We start from the raw sequence: 22,701 nt of genomic DNA on the forward strand, positions 1-22,701 counted from the left end.
TGTTATCATCATAATAGCCAAAGGTGACTCCCTGCATGCATTGAAAATCTGTGGGGTCAAGGTCAAATGGTGGTTACATTTTTAACATAAAACAAGATTATCAAACCTAGCAGCTGAGCATCTCTGATGTACATCACAACCGTACCAATTCGACCATTTGATGTGCTAAACATTTAAAGAACCAGAACATGCTTTTTTGTTGACCTGCAGCAACATTCCTTATAACCAACGCCCTGCTTTTGAGATTTAAGGCAATGATTGGTTAAAAGTAATGTTACTGCAGGCTATTTATTCAGGAATATGTCCTACTTGGTTAAATCACGCTGTGGTATTGCTTGCATTATGCAGAAGCAGATGGGTTCGTGTCACCTGGCGTCAACCTATAAACGGGCGTAACCGCGTGCCAGGTGCAACAATAAATATCGTTTACAAAACCTCAGTCAATACAGGTCATTTAGGTCACAGTACATTTCCCGCACAACATAATTTTGGATACCTAAATCTATAAACGACTGGCTAACATTACAACGCATTAGCCTAACGTTACCTCAAATTAAAGTGCTAGTACAGACACCACCAGCCTATTCAGCGTATAGTGAAAATCTTTTAAAAGAGCAAATGATGAAATAAACAACTCGATTTGAAGATTTCTTACCTTATCTTGCCTTCTAGTTGTTCAGGTAAAGTTTGAGTAACGTTTCCTCAGCGCGTCTCATCCACACCTAACGGGACAGGTAACCCACACAACAGCTCGAGCGAAAATTATTTTGTTAAAGTATGAGACAGAGAATAAAACTCCATGAGCAACATCAAAGTGTCTTAAATTAAAATGAAGCCTGTCTGTTTGCTCGGCTCTGGGGGTTCTTTGTGTTGACAGCAGAGCGGTGTACCTGGGCACGCGCTTATCGTAGTCGTGAGACACCAGCAGCCCTGCTGAACGGGTTATGGGCGGGGTTGATAAAGAATGGGCGTGGCCAAGCAGTGCTCTGTCTTATTGTGCTCCCTACTGTCTAATATGAATATTAATCTAAATCACAGTTATTTTAAGTATATACTACATAAAGTAATATATTCTAAATGGTTTTTATTTTTGTTTGCAAATGCACGTTTATAATTGACATTTGTACAGGAACAACAATTTTAAATTGTTATTTTTAACATTCCTTTTCTTTTTACTGTTTTTCATTTTTGTTAATTCTTTACAGCTTATAGTTTTTCATTTAATATCAAAATACATTCAGAAGATTTTAACAGTTTTTAATGCTAAGTAGCATAGCTATACTGTGTTTCTATAGCTCTGTTGGTTGATAATTGCATTAGCAGCACAAAGGTCAACATGGGTTCAATCACAGGGAAGACAAATACTATTTTTAATATTAACCCAAATCATTTCTAAAGCATATCTGCGTTGTATTCTGGTTTGATTTTAAAATTTTGCTTCTTACTTATAAAGCTTTTAATAACATTGATCCTTTATATCTCTCTGTACACTTCAAATGTACACTCCATGTAAGCTACACATTTATAAATCTCTTCTTAAAACTCAGTTATTTGAACATGCTAATTCATGATTGTTTTATTTTTTATCTATTTTATTGTTTCTTTTTGAATGTATGGATTTTTGGGTTTGTACAGTGTTTAGGATGACCTGTAAGGTAACCTGTCATAAAGGCTCTTATAAATAAAATGAATGATCATTATTATGACATACTCATAGAATGTATAGCTTGAGTGCACTGTAAGCAACTTTGGCTAAAAGCATCTGCCAAATGTATAATTAATGCATTAAATGGTCACAGAGAGGATCTGCATGAACTATGTATTTAAGTTTAAACATTTGGACTTATTTTTGGCCTGTTTTTGGGGCCTAGAGATAGGGGAAACAAATTGTGTGCATGCTGTTTAAGGTGTAATGCAATTGAGAAGTTTAACTTAAATACTATCGCTCCTACATCACACAAGAAAACCTAAGTAGTCCCTAGCAGTGTAAGTAATTGCGTGTAAGTGCATTTGCTTAGGTTGCAGTATAATTGCTTCCCCTGACATTTCAGCCCCTGTGCAAATAAAACAGACGCCTTTCTTTTCCAATCAGCTGTTATTCACAGCACCCAGCTGCTCATTTGTCTCTAAACATGCTCTGAAAAAAATGCTACAATAAGACGTGTGTTAGAAACTGGGAGTCTGTGAGAAAAAAACTAAAACACTACCCAACAGCATCATGACTGTGTGACTGTGTAAACTTATTTTGACACATTGTGTGTTGGTCAACTTGAGTTTACTCTAGAGGATGTTTTTTGCAGTGAGGTATAACCCACCAAGAAACAGATAAACATTTTGAAAGGTTAGTTAATCCCTGGACACAACATGAGGCCAAATACCAATAAAGCTCTGCTGCCATCTACAGCAAGTTGACCAATACTTATATGATATTTATACTTAAATATGATACCTGTACATATGTTAAAACTAAGAATTGTATGTCTGGTATACTTGTGTATACTTGTGAACTTTATACAATCTAAAAGTGACTTTTTATACAGGGGTCTGCTACAAGAAATATAAACAAAAGATTTGGCATTTTAAAAAAGCAAAGTCACTATTTCATTTTGAATAATGAGATCATTTGCAAGAAACATTTTACCCATTTTCTATAAAAGCCAATGGAGTATGTACAGGTATGATATAACTGCTTTCTTTGTTCGCCATCTAGTGGTCGACATAGTATCATCTGAAAAATAAGTTTTTAAGTTATCTGAAAAAACCCAAACATTCCAACCCAGCATGCAACTTTTATAGACGGCATGCAGTTTTAAAGACGTAGCCTTCAAAACACAGCCAGATGTCTTAAACGAGAGAAAATTTGAGCTGTCAGTGAAAAGTTAATAGACATCTAACCATGTCCCAAAAAGAAATTAAGTAAAATTATATATACATGAAACCAAACCTTGTAATCATTGTTGACTTTGCTTACACAATGTAATATCATGCACCTCGAATGTTATTTGGGCAAAAGTGAAATCTAACCAAATTCAAGTTTATTTTGGTAAGGAGTGGGTTAATCATACTCATAGCAATATGTAAACAACACTGGTCCAGAAGCACTTCATGTTTCAGTTTTTTAACACTACATAAACAATGGGATAAAATACAACCAACAGAATAGGACTGAATCAACTTAAGTGAAATAAAGAAAACAATTACAGGAAACAGGAAGTGTTTCTGGACCAGTGTTGTTTACATCTTGCAAAATGGTCTATAGTTAACCTGATGCAGTCTCCAAAGGTTGGATTCTGTCTTTGAAGGATGCAGTCTCCGAAAGTCGCGCCCTTCAAAGGACTCAGTTTTCGAAGGATGCCGCCTCCAAAGTCCATAAAGCAAACAAAATTGAAAAGGCTGTATCCTTCGAAGACTAAGGCCCTGTTCCGAATGGCACACTTTATGTGGAATTTTGGTCTAGTGGCCTTAAATTGCGCATTCTCGCTTAGTCCAGGGTGTCCTATTTGTCATTTTTATGCTGGGAAGTGTACTTAGCATCCAAAAACAATGTCTGACTAACATCAACCTGTAATGTCAGGTTGATGTCAAAAAAACAACGTCGTCAAGCTGTAACGTTGTATTGACGTCTACACCCAACACTGGACTAACGTCAAGCGGTAACGTCTGGTTGAAGTCAAAAACAAATGTCCTCTCTGACATCAGCTGTAACGTCGGATTGAAGTCAAAAACGAATGTCCCTCTGACATCAAGTTGTTACATTGTATTGACGTCTAAACCCAACATTGGACTAACGTCAAGCGGTAAAGTCTGGTTGAAGCAAAAAACAAATGTCCCTCTGACATCAAGCTGTAACATCGGATTGAAGTCAAAAACGAATGTCCCTCTGACATCAAGTTCTTACATGGTATTGACTTCTAAACTCAACATTGGACTAACGTCAAGCGGTAACGTCTGGTTGAAGTCAAAAACCACTGATCAGACTGACGTCAAGCTGTAACTTCATGTTGACATCAAAAAACAACTTGAACTAATGTCAAGCTGAAATGTTGGGTTGACGTCCAAAACCAACATCAAACTGACATCAAACTGTAACGTCGGGTTGACATCAAAACCAACGTCAGTCTGACGTCAATCTATAACTCCGGGTTGACGTCAAAAACCAACATCAGCCAGATGTTCAGATATAATGCTGGGTAGATGTCAAAAACAACCATGGACTAACATCAACATTCTGAACGAATGTGTCTCTGATGTCAAGCTATAACGTTGCATTGACGTCTAAACCCAACATTGGAGTAACATCAAGCGGTAAAATCTGGTTGAAGTAAAAAACAAATGTCCCTCTGACATCAAGCTGTAACGTCGGATTGAAATTAAAAACGAATGTCTGACATCAAGCGGGAACGTCGTATTAAAGTCAAAAAGGAATGTCCGTCTGACATCAAGTTGTTACATCGTATTGACGTCTAAACCCAACATTGGACTAACCTCAAGCGGTAACGTCTGGTTCAAGTCAAAAACCACTGATCAGATTGATGTCAAGCTGTAACTTCATGTTGACATCAAAAAACAACTTGGACTAATATCAAGCTGTAATGTTGGGTTGACATCAAAAACCAACATCAAACTGACATTAAACTGACATCCAGCTGTAATGTCCTGTTGACGCCAAAAACCAACGTTAGACTAACGTAAAGCTGTAACGTCAGATTGATGTCTCAAACCATCGCCGGCCTGATGTCCAGATTTAATGTTGTGTTGACCTCAAAAACTAACATCACACTGATGTCAAGGTCTGATCTCACCGGTAACGGTGAACTGTTATTAAAAACCACATTGGTTTGACGCCAAGCTGGTTGCATATTTTTCCTCCTTTTATCAACTTTTAACTTTTAGGGGCGGTTTCCCAGACAGGGATTAGACTAGTCCTAGACTAAAATATATGTAAGAGCTGTCCAAACTGAAAACAATTTGCACTGACATATCTTAAAATACATCAGTGCCCTTTGTTTTGCTTCAAAATGCACACAAGTAATGTTTTTAGTAAGCCATGTTTGTTAAAACTAGTTATATTTCATAATTAAACTAAGGCCTTGTCCTGGTTTAAGATAATCCCTGTCCGGGAAACCATCCCATTATATTTTATCTAAATTTTGCAGCTTGACCTGCATGCTCAAAGAGAAATCATGTTTTCTTGCAACAAATTAGCTGTTTTGTTTGTTTGTTTCTTTTTTGCATTTGTACATGTAGGGTCAGAACAGCAACAAGCTCAATCAAGCTTTAATGATAGAAGTGATTGGTGCTGCACAGTTAAATTATCGTTTCCAGTAATTGGTGGTAATTTAAATGACTGGCATAAATTAAAACAGAAAATGATTTAATCTGTTTTGTACAAAAACTTGATTGAAACAGTTTTGCAAATTAGTAGTTATAATGCTCTAATTACTAAATACAGTCTCTTAATTTTTCTTTTCTTTGTTCAAACATGTGCAATGCAGCACAAAGTTACATCAGCATATAAGAAGTAACTCTTTTCGCATCTTACATCATGCATGTTTAGTACAGCCCCTCTAAAATCCCTCTAGCTCAGCCCATAACTTAATGACTGCTTTGTGCAGATTTCCAGATGTTTCATGAACACATATGAATACATTGATTTAACTTTTGTGCCAATAGGGCAAATGACCCATCTTCCTGTGAGAAATCTGGTGTTTATAGGACTTTAGAGTTTGAGGAACTGAGCTGTTTGTAAAGATTCTCCTTTAAACACCAGATTGTCATTAGCAGCAGTGCCACATCTTCACATTCCACACACACATTCCACACACAGGAGGTCAATGCAGAAAACAAACATTCCCGTTCCTTTTCAAGTTTTAAGAATTTAACATAATAGAAAATCAGATCTGATCAGATCTATACATTTTTAAAAGAAAGAAAGAAAGAGAAAAAAGAAAGAAAGAATGAAAGAAAGATCATTCTCCAGTCTTAAAACAAATGCTACTATTTCAATTTTTCTTATCTACATCAAAATAGTTATAATATATAAATATTTTTTAAGAATAATCCATAGTTTTTAGGTGGTTGTCATGAGTGCAGGGGTCAGAGCACAGGTAAATGAGCGGGGTAGTGTTTGTTACTTTTCCTTAAAGTTTCCTAAAGAAAAACTAAAGAGACCAAAAGATTCACTTTCAACAAACATCTAAACAAAATCATCACAAAAAGGTTACATTTATCAAGACTGCATTAAGTTTATTGGGTGATTAAAAAAAAGTTTTGCAGCAGTTCCTGCACCACACCCACAGACTAAAAAAGAATTACAGTTTGACGTGGCAGAACTGGGGGAAGGGAGGGGGGGAGGATGAAGGTTTGGGACACATGTCTGTACATCCCCCGAAAGAACGAACTAGAAGGAATGCTGAAAACCAAAAAAAAAAACTTTTACTTTAGCAGTTATAAAAAGTTATATTCTAAGCTCTTTCTATATTTTTTGGACTATTTTCAATAAAATGTACATTCTGTCAGTTCTGCAAAACATTGCCAACTCAGCAAAGTAAGTGTGAGACTCTGTGGTACTGTGCAAAATTCTTAGGCCACCATGGTATTAGATTTGTTGTTTTTGCAAGTTATAGTTATCATATGCAATTATTTCTCAGTCTCTTTATTGGAAAACAACCAGAAAATACAGGAAATGTGTATGTAGTATTAAAAACAGTATAAGCTGAAGTGTCAAGTATTTAGGATAAACTCCCCTTCCACTTAGCAGGAAAATGCAGGATCTCTTAAACCTAAATAAAATTAAATCCTAATTTCTAATTCTAATCAAATGACTTCAGGACTTCAGTTTCCTCAAAGAAGATATGCTTCATTCAAAGACACATCACACTTAATACTGACTGATACCTGAAGAAGACATAGAGTTCTGAAAATTGTTTTGTTTTCAATTTTTTGTACATATTTCCTGTATTTTCTGTTTGTATCTTTAAAAAAGAGTGAAAAATAAATTTTGCTAAAACAACAAAGCTGGTGATGGTGGCCTAAGACTTTTGCACAGTACTGTAACATTATAAATTATGAACAACCATTATGCCCTTCCTGTACATACATCATGTCACTGTGTAAACACGTTTAAACTTTTAAATAAACACTGCAGAAGTTTGATTGCAAAACTTTTTATTAGCAGTTTAAGAAGGCTTTAGGACCAAGCAGAGGTAGAATTCCTCAGATTGGTGGTCACTTGATCCAGTGGGAGGTCTCTTCCAACTTCCACAGGAAAGCCAAACATCCTCATTTGAATATTCCAGCTCCAGCTTCTAGAAGTTTCTTTCCTGGAGTATATAGGCCTCTGCACGAAACAGTTCTGCAGCAAAGCAGCATCCGAGATAAGAAGAGGAACAAGCACATCCGAACGCATCTCCAAGGTAATGCTCGGGGAGAATATGCTTTTTCCACAGATGCTGAGATGCTTTCTTTGGCATACTGAAATAGCTACTGCATGCTTTTGAGTTAGCTTCAGAAATCTCTTCTTACAATTCATTTCTGCATGTTTGAGTTTTTTACTTTAGCTTATAGATAACTTTAACTTTGCATTTATAAAGGGAATTCTGATTTGTTTTTTTTTTGTCCATCTTACGCAGAAGAATCCAAGATGTAACTGTACAGAATATCAGTTATATTGCAGACATATGTGTTAAAAGTAGCAATGATAGGTTATTCTTTTTTCAGCTGTGTTATGCATTTCCAGATTTGTGCAATCTCATTGGCTAAAATTATGAATCTTAAATTGTAAATTATTTTGTTATAGATCTTCCCTTTTTTATATCCTAAATTTAACAGGGAGTCGAAATCCTTTTTCATTGGGAGTGGCTTGATGTTTGATGTAAGCACTCAATCTGTGCTTCCTCTGGAATTCAGACAAAGCTCCACTGTGGCAATTCTGATTGGTCAAAAGTTTCTCCCTAGCCAATAAGAAAAGTCTATGTGTCTTCTTTGTTTGCGTAAAGTTTCCAAGTAGCAGTACAGTTAAAGATTTAAACTCAGAATTCAGCTTTTTTTTTTTTTAAACAATTAATAGTTATTTTTAATAATTAAGGGGAGATCCGAGAAGCACAAGATAGTGTTTTTGCACATTTTTTGATCATTATCGAATGTACTATCTATTTAAAACAATATCTTTGTGTAGATTATCTATATGCACCTCTTGTCTTTCAGAGTGAAAATCGCAATCGTTGACAGCTATGAGAATGAAAAAATATGAAGGTATCCAAGATGATGAAAAAGCAACATGCAAAAAAAGAAACGACACAAACAGAATATGTCACTCAGTAACAATGCTGACGTACCAGCTTATGTAACCATGTTACTGATTATTATGAAACCTTTCAACGTGCCTTTCCTTTAAAGGAATCCACATTTAAGGGCTCAGACACGAGAGTTAAATGGTTAAACATACACATAAGAAGAAGTGCATTCCTGACTGATGATTCAATGCCGGTCGGTGACGTTGCCTTTGTATAACCTAGAAAACATAGCCTGAAGGCTAAATATCCTACTGCAAGTTTACCAACACAGGGTGCATACATTTCAATACTTCAGAATACAAAAAGAAACTGATATAAAACTCACACAAAAAAAATGCACTGTTATAAATATAGTATTGGCATTTTCATAATTTCCTATTGCTTTTCTCCTCCTTCAGACTTCCTTTGCTACCCGAACACATCGCAAGCATGTGGGTATCCAGCCTTATTGCTCTGTGCCTCGTGGCCGTAGCCGTGTCTGGTGAAGACAAGAAGCTGAGCAGCCATGCGACCTCAGTGGCAGACTCAAGCGCTAACCTCGCCTTCAACCTCTACCACAATGTCGCCAAAGAGAAGAACCTCGATAACATCCTCATCTCTCCTGTGGTGGTGGCTTCCTCTTTGGGCGTGGTTGCCATGGGCGGCAAATCTTCCACCGCCTCGCAGGTGAAGACCCTCCTGAAGGCCGACTCCCTGAAGGACGAGCACCTGCACACAGGTCTGTCCGAGCTTCTCACTGAGGTGAGCGACCCGGAGGCCCGTAACGTCACGTGGAAGATTAGCAACAGGCTGTACGGCCCCAGCTCCGTCAGCTTTGCCGACGACTTTGTCAAGAACAGCAAGAAGCACTACAACTACGAACACTCGAAGATCAACTTCCGCGACAAGAGAAGCGCCATCAGCTCCATCAATGAATGGGCCGCCAAGTCAACCGACGGCAAGCTGCCGGAAGTCACCAAAGATGTGAAAAACACAGATGGGGCTATGATCGTCAACGCCATGTTCTTCAAACGTATGTATTGTTGATTTTTACTTGAACAGTACCGAGAAAGTCTATATAAAGAAGGTTAATGATCCGTACCTGTTTCTACAGCCCACTGGGATGAGAAGTTTCACCACAAGATGGTTGACAATCGTGGTTTCCTGGTTACTCGCTCCTTCACGGTTTCTGTTCCCATGATGCACCGTACAGGTAAAGCCAACAGCTTGAATGTCTATGCGAAATCAATCATGCAAGTATTTGCATCTAATCGATTCATCTTTGCATTTCAGGTCTCTATGATTTTTACGATGACACAGAGAACAGGCTGTATGTGTTGAGCATGCCTTTGGCACATAAGAAGTCCAGCATGGTTTTCATTATGCCCTACCATTTGGAGCCTCTGGAGAGACTGGAGAAACTGCTTACTCGCAAACAGGTGGACACCTGGGTCAGCAAACTTGAGGAGAAAGCTATCGCCGTCTCTTTGCCTAAAGTTAGCATGGAAGTCAGCCATGACCTTCAGGTGAATTTTTTAGCTTAAAATTATTAGTCATCATTTATATAAAATTTATTCAGTGCATTAATATTTCTTCTGGTTTTGCAGAAACATCTCGGAGAGCTTGGTCTTACTGAGGCTGTGGACAAATCTAAGGCAGACCTGTCCAACATTTCTGGAAAGAAGGATCTCTACCTTGCCAATGTCTTCCACGCTTCCTCACTCGAGTGGGACACTGAGGGAAATCCTTTTGATACCAGCATTTACGGCAGTGAGAAGATCAGGAACCCCAAGCTTTTTTACGCTGACCATCCATTCATTTTCCTTGTTAAAGACAACAAGACCAACTCCATCCTTTTTATTGGCAGGCTAGTACGACCCAAAGGTGATAAAATGAGAGATGAATTGTAGTTGATAGTGAAAGGTTTAATATTTCATGATGTTTGATAATGACAATATTGTTATTTTATGGTGTGACTGTTACCTCAAATGCACATTCCAATGAATAATCTGTGTATGGTGAACTGCTCAGTAGATTCAAGAACAAAACATTCAATTTTTTTATACATTAGAGACAATACACTCCCTTAGGTAGTATATACAAATGTAGCCATAAGTTTGACATTGTTGGCATCAATCGTGTAGATTATTCAATCAGATACTATGCTTATATTAAGTGTAGTGCCATTGATGTTTGGATGTGGTATTGTGAAATTTATGAGTGCGCTTGTAGAGCATTACATTATGTGACATCTGTGTACTGCCATTTTTGCCTTATCTTTAATGTTTAAAGGGAAAAGGCATTGTGTTTCTCAAGCTCATCTAGTAGATTTCATGTTTACCCAACAAGAGTCTGTATTCCAGCCTGTCTTTCAAACATTTCAGTATGTCAGATGTCATGCTATGTTTCATGTTGTGTTTGCCATGTATGGCTTTTTGCATTTTTGGGAAAGTGTGCATATTTTTCTTTTAATTTCATGTTGTATGTTTTTCAATAAATTTAATTTAAAACAATGATGTATCCTTTAGTTTTTTTTAAGTGGTTGTAGGTGTTGCAAAGAAATGCTTTTCCTTTAATAAATAAATAAATGAATATGTCAAAATGTCTAGCGGTTAAAGGCACACTGCATTCCTAAAAGTTAAATCCTACTTTTTCGCACATGGTTTGTGTGTGACGTGGTAAATTCCTCTGTGCTCTTAAATGTGATGCTTTAACTTATGAGTTAAATTCATTTCAGTGTTGCATCATCTGCTTACCTGTTAAAAGACACAGATTTTCCAGACCCCACACTGTCTTTACGGTACCATAAACCCCTAAAATGTGAAGAATTGTAAGTGTCATCAAATCGAATGGGCCAGTGAGCTTTGTGGAAGTATACAATGGAGGGATTAGAGGCTGGAGTCAAGGGCTCACATGGTGATGGGAAAATCAGAAGAAGGTAAAAAAAACACAGTCAATGAGCAGATATGAGATTTGTCCGGACAGCGGATCAGGGCCGAAACTTTGTCAGGATAATCCAACATGAAAACTTGGGCTACACATAATTTGAAATTCAGAAATTAAAGAGTATTAAAAGAGTACTGCATTAGGCTATAGTACAATTGCTTTTGTAAGACCATAAGTGCAAAACCTTTATAATAGTGCCATCTTGTGGTAACAATACTGTCCATAATTTAGTTCACTTTTTTACAAAGAATTGTTAAAGCATCACATTATTGCTCTCATTATAAATCAATTACAATGGCAAATTTTACTATAATAACAAAAACAATTTTGTTGCATTTAGTGTATTAGAAAATATTAAGATGCATTTGGTTAAATTTACCCAGAAAGAGTTTATATTTGACCCAAAAACATAGCATTTTCAGCATATGTTAAGTTACAACTGAACAGGTTGAGTTTGTCCCTTTTTTACCCAGCGCTAGGTTGAAAGAATTTATAGTGTACTGTCATGCAAATGCTATCAATATTGAGGGGAAATGAGATAGTAAAAAATAAATATTATTACCATTTATTTATTTATAAGTCTGTGCTTTCGATTAATACGTTTGCTAAACTTAAAATGCATAAAGTGTTATTTTGAACAACTTATGTAAGGCAGTCAGATGTAAACACAGCTTACATATTTAAAGGTCACGTTCTTCCTGATCCCATTTTTTAAACCCTAGTTAGTTTGTAATGTTGCTGTAATAGCATACCTGTAAAAAAATGATAAAGCTCAAAGTTCACTGCAGGCGATATATTTTCTTTAACAGAATTCACCTTTCAAAACCGCAAACGGCCAGTTTGGATAACAGTCCTACTTCCTGCTTTAATGATGTCAGTCAGTAGAACAGTTTTTTTTACTAAACTCCGCCCACAGGAATCGCCAGCTAAGCTAACGGCAAGCTAAGCTGCTTTCGAATTACAACACACTAAACAAACTACACAATCAGAACTTGTTACGTATTTCTGAAGGAGGGACTTATAACAAGGAAGACATCAGCCTGTTTTGAGGACAGTGAAAACAGCACTATAGAGATAAGTACTGTAAATTGTGTGGAAAATAATGCTTTTTTTACACGTGAAACATGAACATGCTATATTGCGCACTGTAAACACAATCAAAGCTTCATAAACACAGCAAGAACTGGACCTTTAATATAATCCCATTTATACACAACATATGTGCTTTATTTGAGACAGATAGGACCATTTAACAAACAGGTAAGTAACCTGTGAAAGATACTGAAAATAAAAATATATGTCCATGAAAAGCAGATATCAAGTTTTAATTTGTGATGTAAATCTATAGTATAGCAAGGTACAACTAAAATAAAGGATACTTCTGCATATATAAATATATTTTGCATAAATCTATAGAATTCACAGAATTACTGCATTTCAATTTGCAAAATAGCAACTTATCAGACTCAGCATAAATTATCACATATTTCAGTCCATTTTATCAAACAATAAATTACCATAGGCTCACTTTAGTAATTGCTTGCAAATCAACCAGCTTCAGTCAATTTGGCCTTCACATCACTAGAATATTGCATTTGGTCTTTGCAACAGATGTCCATTAACCCAAATCTGATTATGTCACTATCCTCCTGCTTTTTGGTCAGACTAGATTAAAGTAAATCAATTAAAAAACATCTTTAAGAAGTAACGTGTGAAAAACACAAAATGTAAAAACACCTTCGGTATCGGATGCACACAGGGCCACTTCATTGTAGCCGAAACAGAGCAGGTGGGACAGATTCGGACCCTGGGAAAAAATGACACTTTCACTGACAACCCGTTCCTCAGCTGCTATTTCATTAGCGCTGTTGTTTCTGCTGTGCTAGGCAGAGTCGGATTATACAGACGCCAACAATCTCATTAAACAAGTCTGCAAGTAAGCTGCAGCGATACACACATGCTTGTAATGTCCTTTGTGTGGTTTCTTCTTGGTCATTTTTCTTTTTGCTTCTCAAATTTTGGGCTTGTCCACCTGCCTGTTGGCCTTGCGGAATATTGACTTGATTTCCTCTGTCACCATGTCTTTCCAGTTATCTCTGAAAGTAAAAAAAAAATATAAATTATTTTGAACTTTTACAAATGCAAAAAGAAAGGAAGCCATGCGTGTTCAAATGTATGCACAAACATATGCATACAGTACATATGAACAAATTAACATGCAAATTTGGAAAAGCACCCAGCACAACACAATGTATGAAAAACACCACTGCACAACCACACAAAATACACCTAACTACATAAAAACAACACAATATGCAACCTGCTACCTCCTTGCATGTGGCTATGCTTTTTTCTCAGCTTTCCTTCTCTTGTAATCCTCAATGTCCTCAGGACTCAAACCATGGTTGTCTTCCCTGATGCATAAATCCAATTATCCCAATACATAAATAATGGATCCCATTTATATGTACATAGAGAATTAATCTAAGCAATGAGAATTAATCTAAAAGCTATTATATAACATTGTAAAATAGTAATTGGTCCTTTAAAATAAAGTGCAACATTATAAATTGACGGCATGGTTTGTGGTTTAATACATCAGTTAACAAAAATGACACGAATTATGAAAATCTCACCCTGGTTTCATCTCTGGTGGTTTTGGCAAAGGCTTTGTGAAATTAGATTTTCCAACAAGCCAGTAAGTTTCTTCTATACCTTTACCCTAAAAACCCAAACAAAATATAACAGTAAATCAGTTCATTTAATTAAATGTTGGATGGTTATTATCCATAAAGCAAGCATTCATGTAGGTACCTTCAGCTCAGTCTTTCCTCTAACTTCTATTTTGTACCCATCGTTCAATGACCGAAGAATATTCACTGTACTAATGTTCACATGAATTCTGTAAGCTGAAGGAAAATCTACCATAAATTCATTGACAGATCTTCTCATTTCATCACAGCACAAAAAAAAAAGAGACATGAACATACGCAACCCTGTAGATTCCATACGAGAGGCTGTGTTGACTGTATCTCCAAAAAGGCAGTATCGAGGCATAGTTAAACCCACGACCCCAGCAACACATGACCCTAAATAGAGAGGAAATATGATTTATGAAAAAAGTAAAGGCATAAGTGATGCATTACATCTTTTAGACTTACAATAACATCAGATGATAACAGATGAGTAAATGATTACCGGAATGAACGCCGATCCGTATCCTGACCGGTACTTCCGGCATGTGCCGCATCTTGAAGGATCCCACCGAGCTGAGAATGTTCAAGGACATGTTTGCAATCTCTGCCGCATGTTTGTTGCCATTCCTCTTCGGCAGCCCCGAAGCCACCATGTAGGCATCTCCAATTGTTTCGACCTATAATGAAGAGTGTTACATAGTTTCTCATAGAAATCTATACAGTTTTTTAATTAAGACATTCAAGCTTACCTTGTAGACATCATGGTTTCCCAGCACAGCGTCAAATAGAGTGTACAGATCATTAAGCAGGTCTACAACTTCGATTGGATCGCTAAGGGATGAGATGGTGGTGAAGCCCACAATGTCACTGAAGTAGATGGTGACCTGATCAAAATACTCTGGCTCGACGGAAACACCGGTTTTCAAAGCTTCTGCCACAGAACTGCCAAATAAATTAGTTTTATATACCATAGCAGCAACATGCAATAACACGTCATCTACATGCATTCCTTAAAGATTGCTGCAAAACATCCTTATGGTGTGACACCTGTATGCCATAACTGACCCAAGTAGGACACATTATGGTCCTTATACATCATTCCTCTTGGTCATAAAGATTGGATGATAAGAAAACTCAATTTCCAAAGTCAATAGGCATTGACAGATGGATAAAAATGAAGCTACAATTGATGTTCAAGCAATAAGTATGTGTGTATGAACTCACGGAGGAAGCATTTCAGCTAGAAGCTTCTCTGTCCTCTGCTTCTCCACCTCCAGCTCCTCCGTTCTTTCCCTAATCAGATCCTCCAGGTTAGAGGAGTACTGCTCCAGCATACGCAGCATTGAGTCAATGATATTGGTCTTTTTGCCCTTGTTGATGAGTTTGAACTGAGTACAGAAATATGAAAAGCATTATCGTTAAATGTGAAACAATTTAGATCTAATTTCATGTTAAGCACATCACATGCTCTTACGTCCTCACTGTACTACAAAGTAAGCTATATAGTATTTGTTGTCAGAAAGTGATGATGCCTAATATCTAACAACTTAGTGGACATGAATTTGGCATCCAAAGCAATGCACATTCCATTCAAGGTATCAATATCATTATGCAAATTAACCCCAAAGAAAAAGGAACAAAAGGTGTCACTGTACCTCTTATAAAGGTCCTAATATATACCATTTAGGTACAGATATTTATACCTTTGGTAAAGGTACCAAGTCTATGTGTACAAAAATAGACTTTTTTAAGGGTAATGTCACAGTTTTGATGGGAATATACAACAATAAAATATAGAAATAACGGTACGAAGTTGTCACTGTGACAGTACCCAATTCAAAAAGGTACACATTTGTACCCAAAAATGCATATTAGTACTTAAAAGGTACATATTGGCAGTTCAAGAATACATATTGGTACCCAAATGGTTCATATTAGGACCTTTTTTTAAAGGGTACAGCCCCAGTGACAGCTTTGTAGCTTTATTTTTGATAGTGCTTGAATCTTTAGTTTGCCAATCTCTTTTTTCTGATGGGTCTTTTCTTTTATAGAAGGAGTTAAAAAAACACATAACAGAAGTGTTTGGTATGTCTGTCCTTCTGTCAGCCATTTTAGGTTTCATTCAGTCATATTTGCACTTTCGCCCATTTGCCACTAGGTTACAACATATATTATGATGGATATGTTGCAAAACATCTAGAACAGTTGTTCTTAACCTTTTTCACTTCAAGGCCCCCATTACTCAAAGCAATATTTAAAGCCCCCCACACTCATTCTATTTCTACTCAATAGTGGTTGCCCAAATTGCCCACATGGATTCTGTGAGTTGCCCGCAAAAGCATATAGTCTTAATTTTAATATTTATTTATTACAAATTTTATATTAGCTTGGCTCCTTTTTGTGTATGTTAACATTTTAAATAATGATAAAACATAATTAAAATTAAATTAAATCAATAGGTAAAACAAAAAGGTTTAGAGACTATATATAAAAAGTAGCCCTCCAGATATCAATTTTTATCCATTGTGTTAGCCCTTGCTCACAAAAATCTTGGAGACCCCTGTCATAGGGTTGCAACCGGCTTGGCATGATTAGATAGATGTATATTCATTACAAAAATAACCAAACAGTAAGAAATATATTAATTACGGGATGTTTTATCTTATTTTAATGCATTTATTTTTATTTTAATGTTTTTTTAGTCTAATTTTAAGTCATCATAAGGCCCCTTGAAAATCTGGTTAAGAAACACTTATTTAGAATCCATCTTAAATTTACTTTTAAAAGCTGTAGAAAATGATGTATGGATAAAATAGCGAGTAAATACAAATTGTGTAAACCAAAGTACTGAAAGCCCACCTGATCAAAGATCTCATCAAATGAAGGTCTTCTGTCAGGTTGTTCACCCCAGCACTGTTTCATCAGCTGGATGCATTCCAGTGGAGCTTGATCTGGAGCTACGGTAGGCCTGCACATAGGTGGAGGTTTCTTCACCTTCCTTATTATTTCTGTTAATTGCAATGAATAAGATAAATTATCCTATATTGACTTGCAAGGTTTTTTGGGTATTGGTCTACAAAACATACGACCAACCTTCAGGAGACAAGCCGAGCATGCAGTAGGGACCTCCTCTGACGACGACTTCTTGAAGTATTATTGAAAAGCTATACACATCTCCTTTATACGTTCCTTTTCGTGGATTTTCAAGATCTCTAAGAAGTTCAGGGGCTGTCCAGAAGAGATCTGATGGACAAAAAGTTTTTTTTATAACAATAATAATAATAATAATTGAAAAAAGATTTGCAATTTAAGTGGAAGATTTTTAAAGGATGCAATTACCCTCTGGTGGTGGATTTTCTTTTGGAGCTTTCTGCGTCTCAAGGATCTCATTGTAACCATAATCTGTGATCTTTAGAACAAAGCGTCCATCTACTACACAGTTACGAGATTTCAGGTGCCCATGAGGAAAATCCCTGTGGTGAAGATATTTCATGCCCTAAAGGTTGAGAACCAGAAACCATTGGGTTGACATGTCAGCATCGACAGACACATACTGCAAAAATATGTAGAAATGGTGCAAGGAGGCTTTTAAAGTGGACATTTCACAAAACTTTTTAACAATAATAAATAAATCTTTGGTGTCCCCAGAGTATGTATGTGAAGTTTTAGCTTAAAATACCATATAGATATTTTTATAACATGTTCATATTGGCACTTTGTATATATGTGAGCAAAATGTGTCGTTTTTGGTTGTGTCCTTTTAAATGCAAATGAGCTGATCTCTGCACTAAATTGCAGTGCTGTGGTTGGATAGTGCAGATTAAGAGGCAGCATTATCCCCTTCTGACATCATAAAGGGATCCAGATTTTTAATGACCTATTTCACATGCTTGCAGAGAATAGTTTACCAAAACTAAGGTACTGGGTTGATCTTTTACACATTTTCTAAGTTGATAGAAGCACTGGGGACCCAATTATAGCATGGAAAAGTCAGATTTTTATGATATGTCCCCTTTAAAAATTATCTCTATGTGTTGATGGAGATCCCAGTACACTGTAAACCCTAAAAGTTACCTCAACTCAAACCATTTAAGTAAACCGGTTGCATTAGTTTTAAAACACATACATTTGAGTACTGTGAACTTAAACCAAAAGTTCGCACTACTTAAACATGCATAATTGCACATGACTCAAGTTTACAGTAATTAAATGTATGTGTTTTAAAACTTAAATGGCCTAATGCAACCGGTTTACTTAAATGGTTTGAGTTAAGTTAACTGTTAGGTTTAAACATTCATATTTTCACAGTGTTCATCATAAAACATTAAAATAATCCATTGATAGCTTTAAATAACCACCAGTCATATAAAATACCTTAATAAGATCCAAAACTAATGAAGATTTAAACATCCAGTCCAGTTTGACGTCTTCATTGCGAAGAAGATCGTGTAGACTTCCCCGAGAGCAGTGTTCAGTGACGATGGCAAACATCTCACAATCGGTGAAGAACCCCAAAAACGGATTCACATTTTCATTTCGTAGGTCCTTCATCTAGGAATATAATAGGACAGGATCTGTAACTCAAACATCACACTGAGTTGTTCATAGGGTTTAAATTGTATCGTAAATGTGCAGTAATACCTTGGTAAATATCTTAGTGGTGCTTTGTTTGACCTCCTTGAAATGTCCCTCCTTAAATTTTTTAAGCCAAACCCAATCCCCCTGCAGGAATTCAAAGGAATTACAACTGCAGCAAGTTGAAACCATGATGTGTTCAACAACTTATATTGCATGACACGCAAGGTCACCTCATAGACGGCCACATTTGAATTTTCATGTGTTGCTGTTGCCATACTGTTGAGAGACCGAGAGCGACCCCCTGTGCTTTTCTCATCCATGTAACTTTTTGAATCGCTTAGATCCTCCAGGGTGATTTTCTGTGAGAAAATTATGATTTGTTAATGAATGAAGGTATAAAATAATTCACTTTTTAAGGCATGCACAAGAAGGCAGATGGAGAGAAGCAGACCCTCTTGCTCAGTTGAGGGTTGATGAAGGTTAGGTCATCAAGTGTAAGCAAGATTCGGTTGGGTCCTTTAATCAGCTGGATTTGTTGGATTCGCCTCCTATAAAGAACAATCAATAGCACACATAACTCACATTTGTTATAAATGCCACATAAAATTAAAACGGATCAAGATAAGAAAACAGCAAAGTTACCTTACAAACAAAGTTAGGCCAACAGAACCGAGAACTAAAGTTAATACAATGACAAAAGCTATGACGACATATATTATTTCCACACCTAGAACACAAAACAAAATATTTAGCAAGCAAATACACGTTTTATACAATTATTATTGTGCATTAGGCTGAATTATTATTGTGTTAATAATTTAATATAACTTTTATACACATAGATATATATTGTATTTTATTTAGGAAATTAAGATGATGCATGGATTATATTGGCACTTCAGCAGGCAGCCAAAGAGATGCAAGGGTCAATTACAATACAGTTTTATCTTGTTTTAAAAAATCAAGCCATTATAGGGCAAATATCTCATTGAACGCTACTATAAAAAGTTGATTTTGTGTAAACTTCTTATAGCCTACCTCCTGTGCAGATAGTATTGGGGTCAAACCAGCAGCTAGAATCTGAAGGAGGCGGGGATCCTCCAGGAAAATGTATGGACGTGCCGGCAAACAGGACCATGTCTGTAGTCAGGTCCACTTGAAAGCTGCGATAAAGCTGAGCTCCCCACCCATCAGTGTCCAAAATAACATAGCTGGTCTGCCCGTTTCCTTGGGCATCAACACGGATGTTTTGATTGAACCCAGTAAACGTGATGTTCTTTGTGAAGAAGGCCAGGTTGCTCCCAGACAGCCACTTACCTGCTCTTCTGGCATTGTGCATGGACTTGGCAATGAGGTACAAACTGTTGTAGATGGTACCAAAAAGTGGAGAGACCTGAAACGTAGAACTTAATTAAGTTTTCTATAAAAGGTTCTGGCTACATTTCATGCAAATTGCAGGTGCATTACACTCCACACCTGTTGGGGCTCCTGAGACACTATTAGTTCTCCGAGCATTTTGGCCATATTGAACGCTTCGTTGAACGACATCAACTCCGACTCAACGGTAACGGTGAGAACAGCATCATAGGCTTTGCGTAGTTTGGTGTTGTTTTGTAATGGGAAATAGGTGGTGTTGGTGTACGGCAGGCTGTACAGGAGAGTGTCGTATGGTAGGAACACATAGCGTCCATTTGTCAGCCCCATATCATACGCCTTCATCAGGAAAGATGCTTGTTGCTCACCTCCAATGAGCACTGAGTGCATGCACATAATGATCACTGAAACACACGTGAATGCTTTAAATGTTTATATTGTATTATATTTAAAAATACTATTAAGGCTATGCAGTGAAAATAATGCTATACCCACATAGTAGTCATACATGTAGTGCTGGTGTACAGCAAATGTACAATAATGGATACATTCAATTCATTAGAAATTATGTAAATGTATGTTTATATGGACATTGCAAAAATTCTTATCTACCTTTAATCTGTCCTGCGTTTTGGATGCTCAACAATGTGTTCTCCATCATGGTGTCGTTATTCCCTATGGAAGTAACAATGCCAACAGGAAGCCTTTGGTTTCTGAGGGCATTGGCCACTTTGGTGGCAGTGTCAATCCACATATCCTCATTAGAAGACACAATGGCCACGTTAGCCCATCTGAAATACTTGAGAACATTAAATAGCACCCGGGTCGGAGATGGTAAAGTACGTGCAAATGTTGGGTAGCCCTCGACCCGGTCTAACTCGTAGTTAATGCACGCCCATGAAAATATAGCTTTGTCCCAATTCTTGGCCATAAGAGATGCTGCGTTGCAGTATCCTGGATTTGTAGGGCCTACAAATGCATCCGCTATGTTCTCATATTGTATGAACGAAGTCAATGCTTTCGATGTTTCACATGGCTCTTGAAGGATTACAAAGTCCATTGTACAGCCCAGGTCTAAACTAAAATCCTCGTTGATGCGACCAACAGCCAGTCTGGATGCAACAGCAGGTATTGCTTTTGCGAAATAAGGGTCACAGTTCCAAGGCCCTAAGACTCCCACTTTGAAAATCTGACACTGAACACAGCATGGAAATGACAAAATGCCAAGAATAATCCATAGTTGAATGCTGTAAAATGGGAGGGTTGAGAGGCTGTGTCTGTTTCTGAGGATGGGGCAGCAATGGTAACTCAATAACTCCCATACAGAACCTCCGAATGGGAGGTGAATATGTTGCATTGTCCTCCTTTAGGAGCCGTTATGAGAGATGGATGTTACAGGAGACACCTGGAAACTGAAAAAGAAAGGGATAACTGGAAATCTCAAAAAGATTTTATTTTGACCCTTTATTAAGAGAAAGTCATTCATTTACATTGTTGTTATATAAGTTACATATAACACAAATGATCATAGCTTAATAAGTTAGGTTTCCAAGCACTGGAAATTCAACATTTAAAACTACAAATATGCATTTTAGTAATTATGTTAGTGTACTAGCAAACTAATACATATTAATAAAAATACAATTACATTTACATTGAACTTACCATTACTTTCTGTCACTGGATGCATAAAAACATTTCCACAATATTTCCTCCAGTGTGTATCTTTCGTAGAGTGGTTTAACTGGCTGCGCGTAAAATCCTTGAAAGAGTTACATCTGCATCTTTTACGATGTTTATTTGACATCAATCGTTCTTTGATAGCACAAATAAATGTGAGTGAATCCGATATCTCAGTTCACAAACAACAGTTTGATGATGCTCGCCAGTGGAGTTGAGAGACTTCAACTTCAGCACCCTGGAGAGCAGCGTAATGTCTGCAGTCATCAATCCCGCGTTATCTTTCTGCGTCTTCACAATTCACACTTCATCATCAACAACATCTCAAACTGTTTGAAAAATGTGGTGTTCTATAGAGTTCAGTGTTATCTTATTCCCGTTATATCACAGTTCCTGGTTGTCTTGAAAAGTTTGAACATCATTAAATCATAACAAAAAAAGTCAAATATTTTATAATCCTCTTGCAAAATATCCACAGGCCTAGATCTTTCTCTATTCAATCAGAGTCCTTTGAAAGTGACCCGCGGATGAATCTAATCCATACTTGGTCAGGGACAAAATAAGAGGATTGCAGACATACGTTAACGCTTCAGATCCACCTTTACTCACTGAGGTTGTCATGCAATCAGGTTTTTTTTAAAAAGATAAATAAAAGCAATATAAAATATATTTAATGTGCATTATGGTGTGCTGTTGCACATGACACACTGCTGTAACAATCTGATGTTAAAAAAAACTTAATAATAAATAAAAATAAATAAAATGTAACGTCACATTGTAATTTTGGCGACTCATTTATTCCAAACATTTGCGATGTTTATTTCTAAATAGCCTCTTATAATTTTAATAACAATTATGTTGTAAGGTAAATTAAGGTAAACAGTTTTTAACAGTCATCTTAATTTCATAATGTGCTGTAATTTACCTGAATTCAATTCACATCATAATTAATATGTTTTTATTTACCAACCACAAAACAACCGTAGTTTGCCATTTTTACATTAATAACACGTATTTAACTTTAATATTTAAGTTTGAGCAAAGTCTTTTATCTTGCCATGGAAACCCATTGTACGTGAGAGCATGTGGTGTAATTAAGCTTCTGTGTTGTGTAGTTGTAATAGGCCCGCTTCAATTGAATTTGCGCAAGGTGT

At 36.7% G+C, this 22,701-nt stretch overlaps 3 protein-coding genes across 9 annotated transcripts in view; 1 reads left to right on the forward strand and 2 right to left on the reverse strand.

The window, feature by feature from the left end:
• The window catches only part of gdpd5b (glycerophosphodiester phosphodiesterase domain containing 5b), a 61,641-nt gene extending 60,710 nt beyond the window's left edge, over positions 1-931 (reverse strand). For 5 of the 6 annotated variants that reach the window (XR_010542814.2, XR_010542815.2, XR_010542813.2 and 2 more), the window contains exon 1: positions 656-931. The gene's annotated coding sequence lies outside the window, so the exon portion shown is untranslated. The remainder of the gene's footprint in view (positions 1-655) is intronic. The other variant, XR_010542816.2, reaches the window with a different exon arrangement.
• A 6,355-nt stretch (positions 932-7,286) lies between these two features.
• serpinh1b (serpin peptidase inhibitor, clade H (heat shock protein 47), member 1b) lies at positions 7,287-10,786 on the forward strand. Of its 2 annotated transcripts, XM_065280928.2 has the most exons (6): positions 7,316-7,415; positions 8,206-8,253; positions 8,693-9,306; positions 9,388-9,486; positions 9,567-9,799; positions 9,881-10,786. In XM_065280928.2, the coding sequence occupies exons 3-6, from the start codon at positions 8,724-8,726 to the stop codon at positions 10,181-10,183; spliced, it is 1,218 nt and encodes a 405-aa protein (XP_065137000.1). In that variant the 5' UTR covers positions 7,316-7,415; positions 8,206-8,253; positions 8,693-8,723; the 3' UTR covers positions 10,184-10,786. The 2 variants fall into 2 exon arrangements, with proteins under 2 accessions (XP_065137001.1, XP_065137000.1); XM_065280929.1 differs by lacking the exon at positions 8,206-8,253 and having other exon boundaries at positions 7,287-7,415.
• A 2,376-nt stretch (positions 10,787-13,162) lies between these two features.
• Positions 13,163-21,224, reverse strand: gucy2f (guanylate cyclase 2F, retinal). Its single transcript, XM_065280134.2, has 18 exons — positions 20,480-21,224; positions 19,970-20,271; positions 19,532-19,886; positions 19,136-19,220; positions 18,945-19,041; positions 18,724-18,852; positions 18,557-18,637; positions 18,290-18,466; positions 17,255-17,411; positions 17,009-17,158; positions 16,775-16,923; positions 15,140-15,303; positions 14,665-14,857; positions 14,418-14,592; positions 14,210-14,308; positions 14,034-14,128; positions 13,856-13,941; positions 13,163-13,315 (listed from the first exon to the last, which is right to left on the reverse strand). Exons 1-18 carry the CDS (start codon positions 21,222-21,224, stop codon positions 13,231-13,233), a joined length of 3,324 nt encoding a protein of 1,107 aa, XP_065136206.1. The 3' UTR covers positions 13,163-13,230.
• Between the last annotated feature and the right edge of the window lie 1,477 nt (positions 21,225-22,701).

Source organism: Paramisgurnus dabryanus, chromosome 8 (assembly GCF_030506205.2).
Source record: "Paramisgurnus dabryanus chromosome 8, PD_genome_1.1, whole genome shotgun sequence".
NCBI lineage: Eukaryota > Metazoa > Chordata > Actinopteri > Cypriniformes > Cobitidae > Paramisgurnus > Paramisgurnus dabryanus.

Bases quoted from the DNA above. Each gene is read 5' to 3' on its own strand.
- serpinh1b (XM_065280929.1), top strand. From the start codon at position 8,724: ATGTGGGTATCCAGCCTTATTGCTCTGTGCCTCGTGGCCGTAGCCGTG. The intron at 9,307-9,387 runs GTATGTATTGTT...CTGTTTCTACAG, and splicing joins CAACGCCATGTTCTTCAAAC to CCCACTGGGATGAGAAGTTT. The intron at 9,800-9,880 runs GTGAATTTTTTA...CTGGTTTTGCAG, and splicing joins AAGTCAGCCATGACCTTCAG to AAACATCTCGGAGAGCTTGG.
- gucy2f (XM_065280134.2), bottom strand. From the start codon at position 21,224: ATGCAACATATTCACCTCCCATTCGGAGGTTCTGTATGGGAGTTATTG. The intron at 18,853-18,944 runs GTCTGCTTCTCT...ATTTTCTCACAG, and splicing joins ACCCTCAACTGAGCAAGAGG to AAAATCACCCTGGAGGATCT. The intron at 17,412-18,289 runs GTATTTTATATG...CTCAACCTTTAG, and splicing joins TAGTTTTGGATCTTATTAAG to GGCATGAAATATCTTCACCA.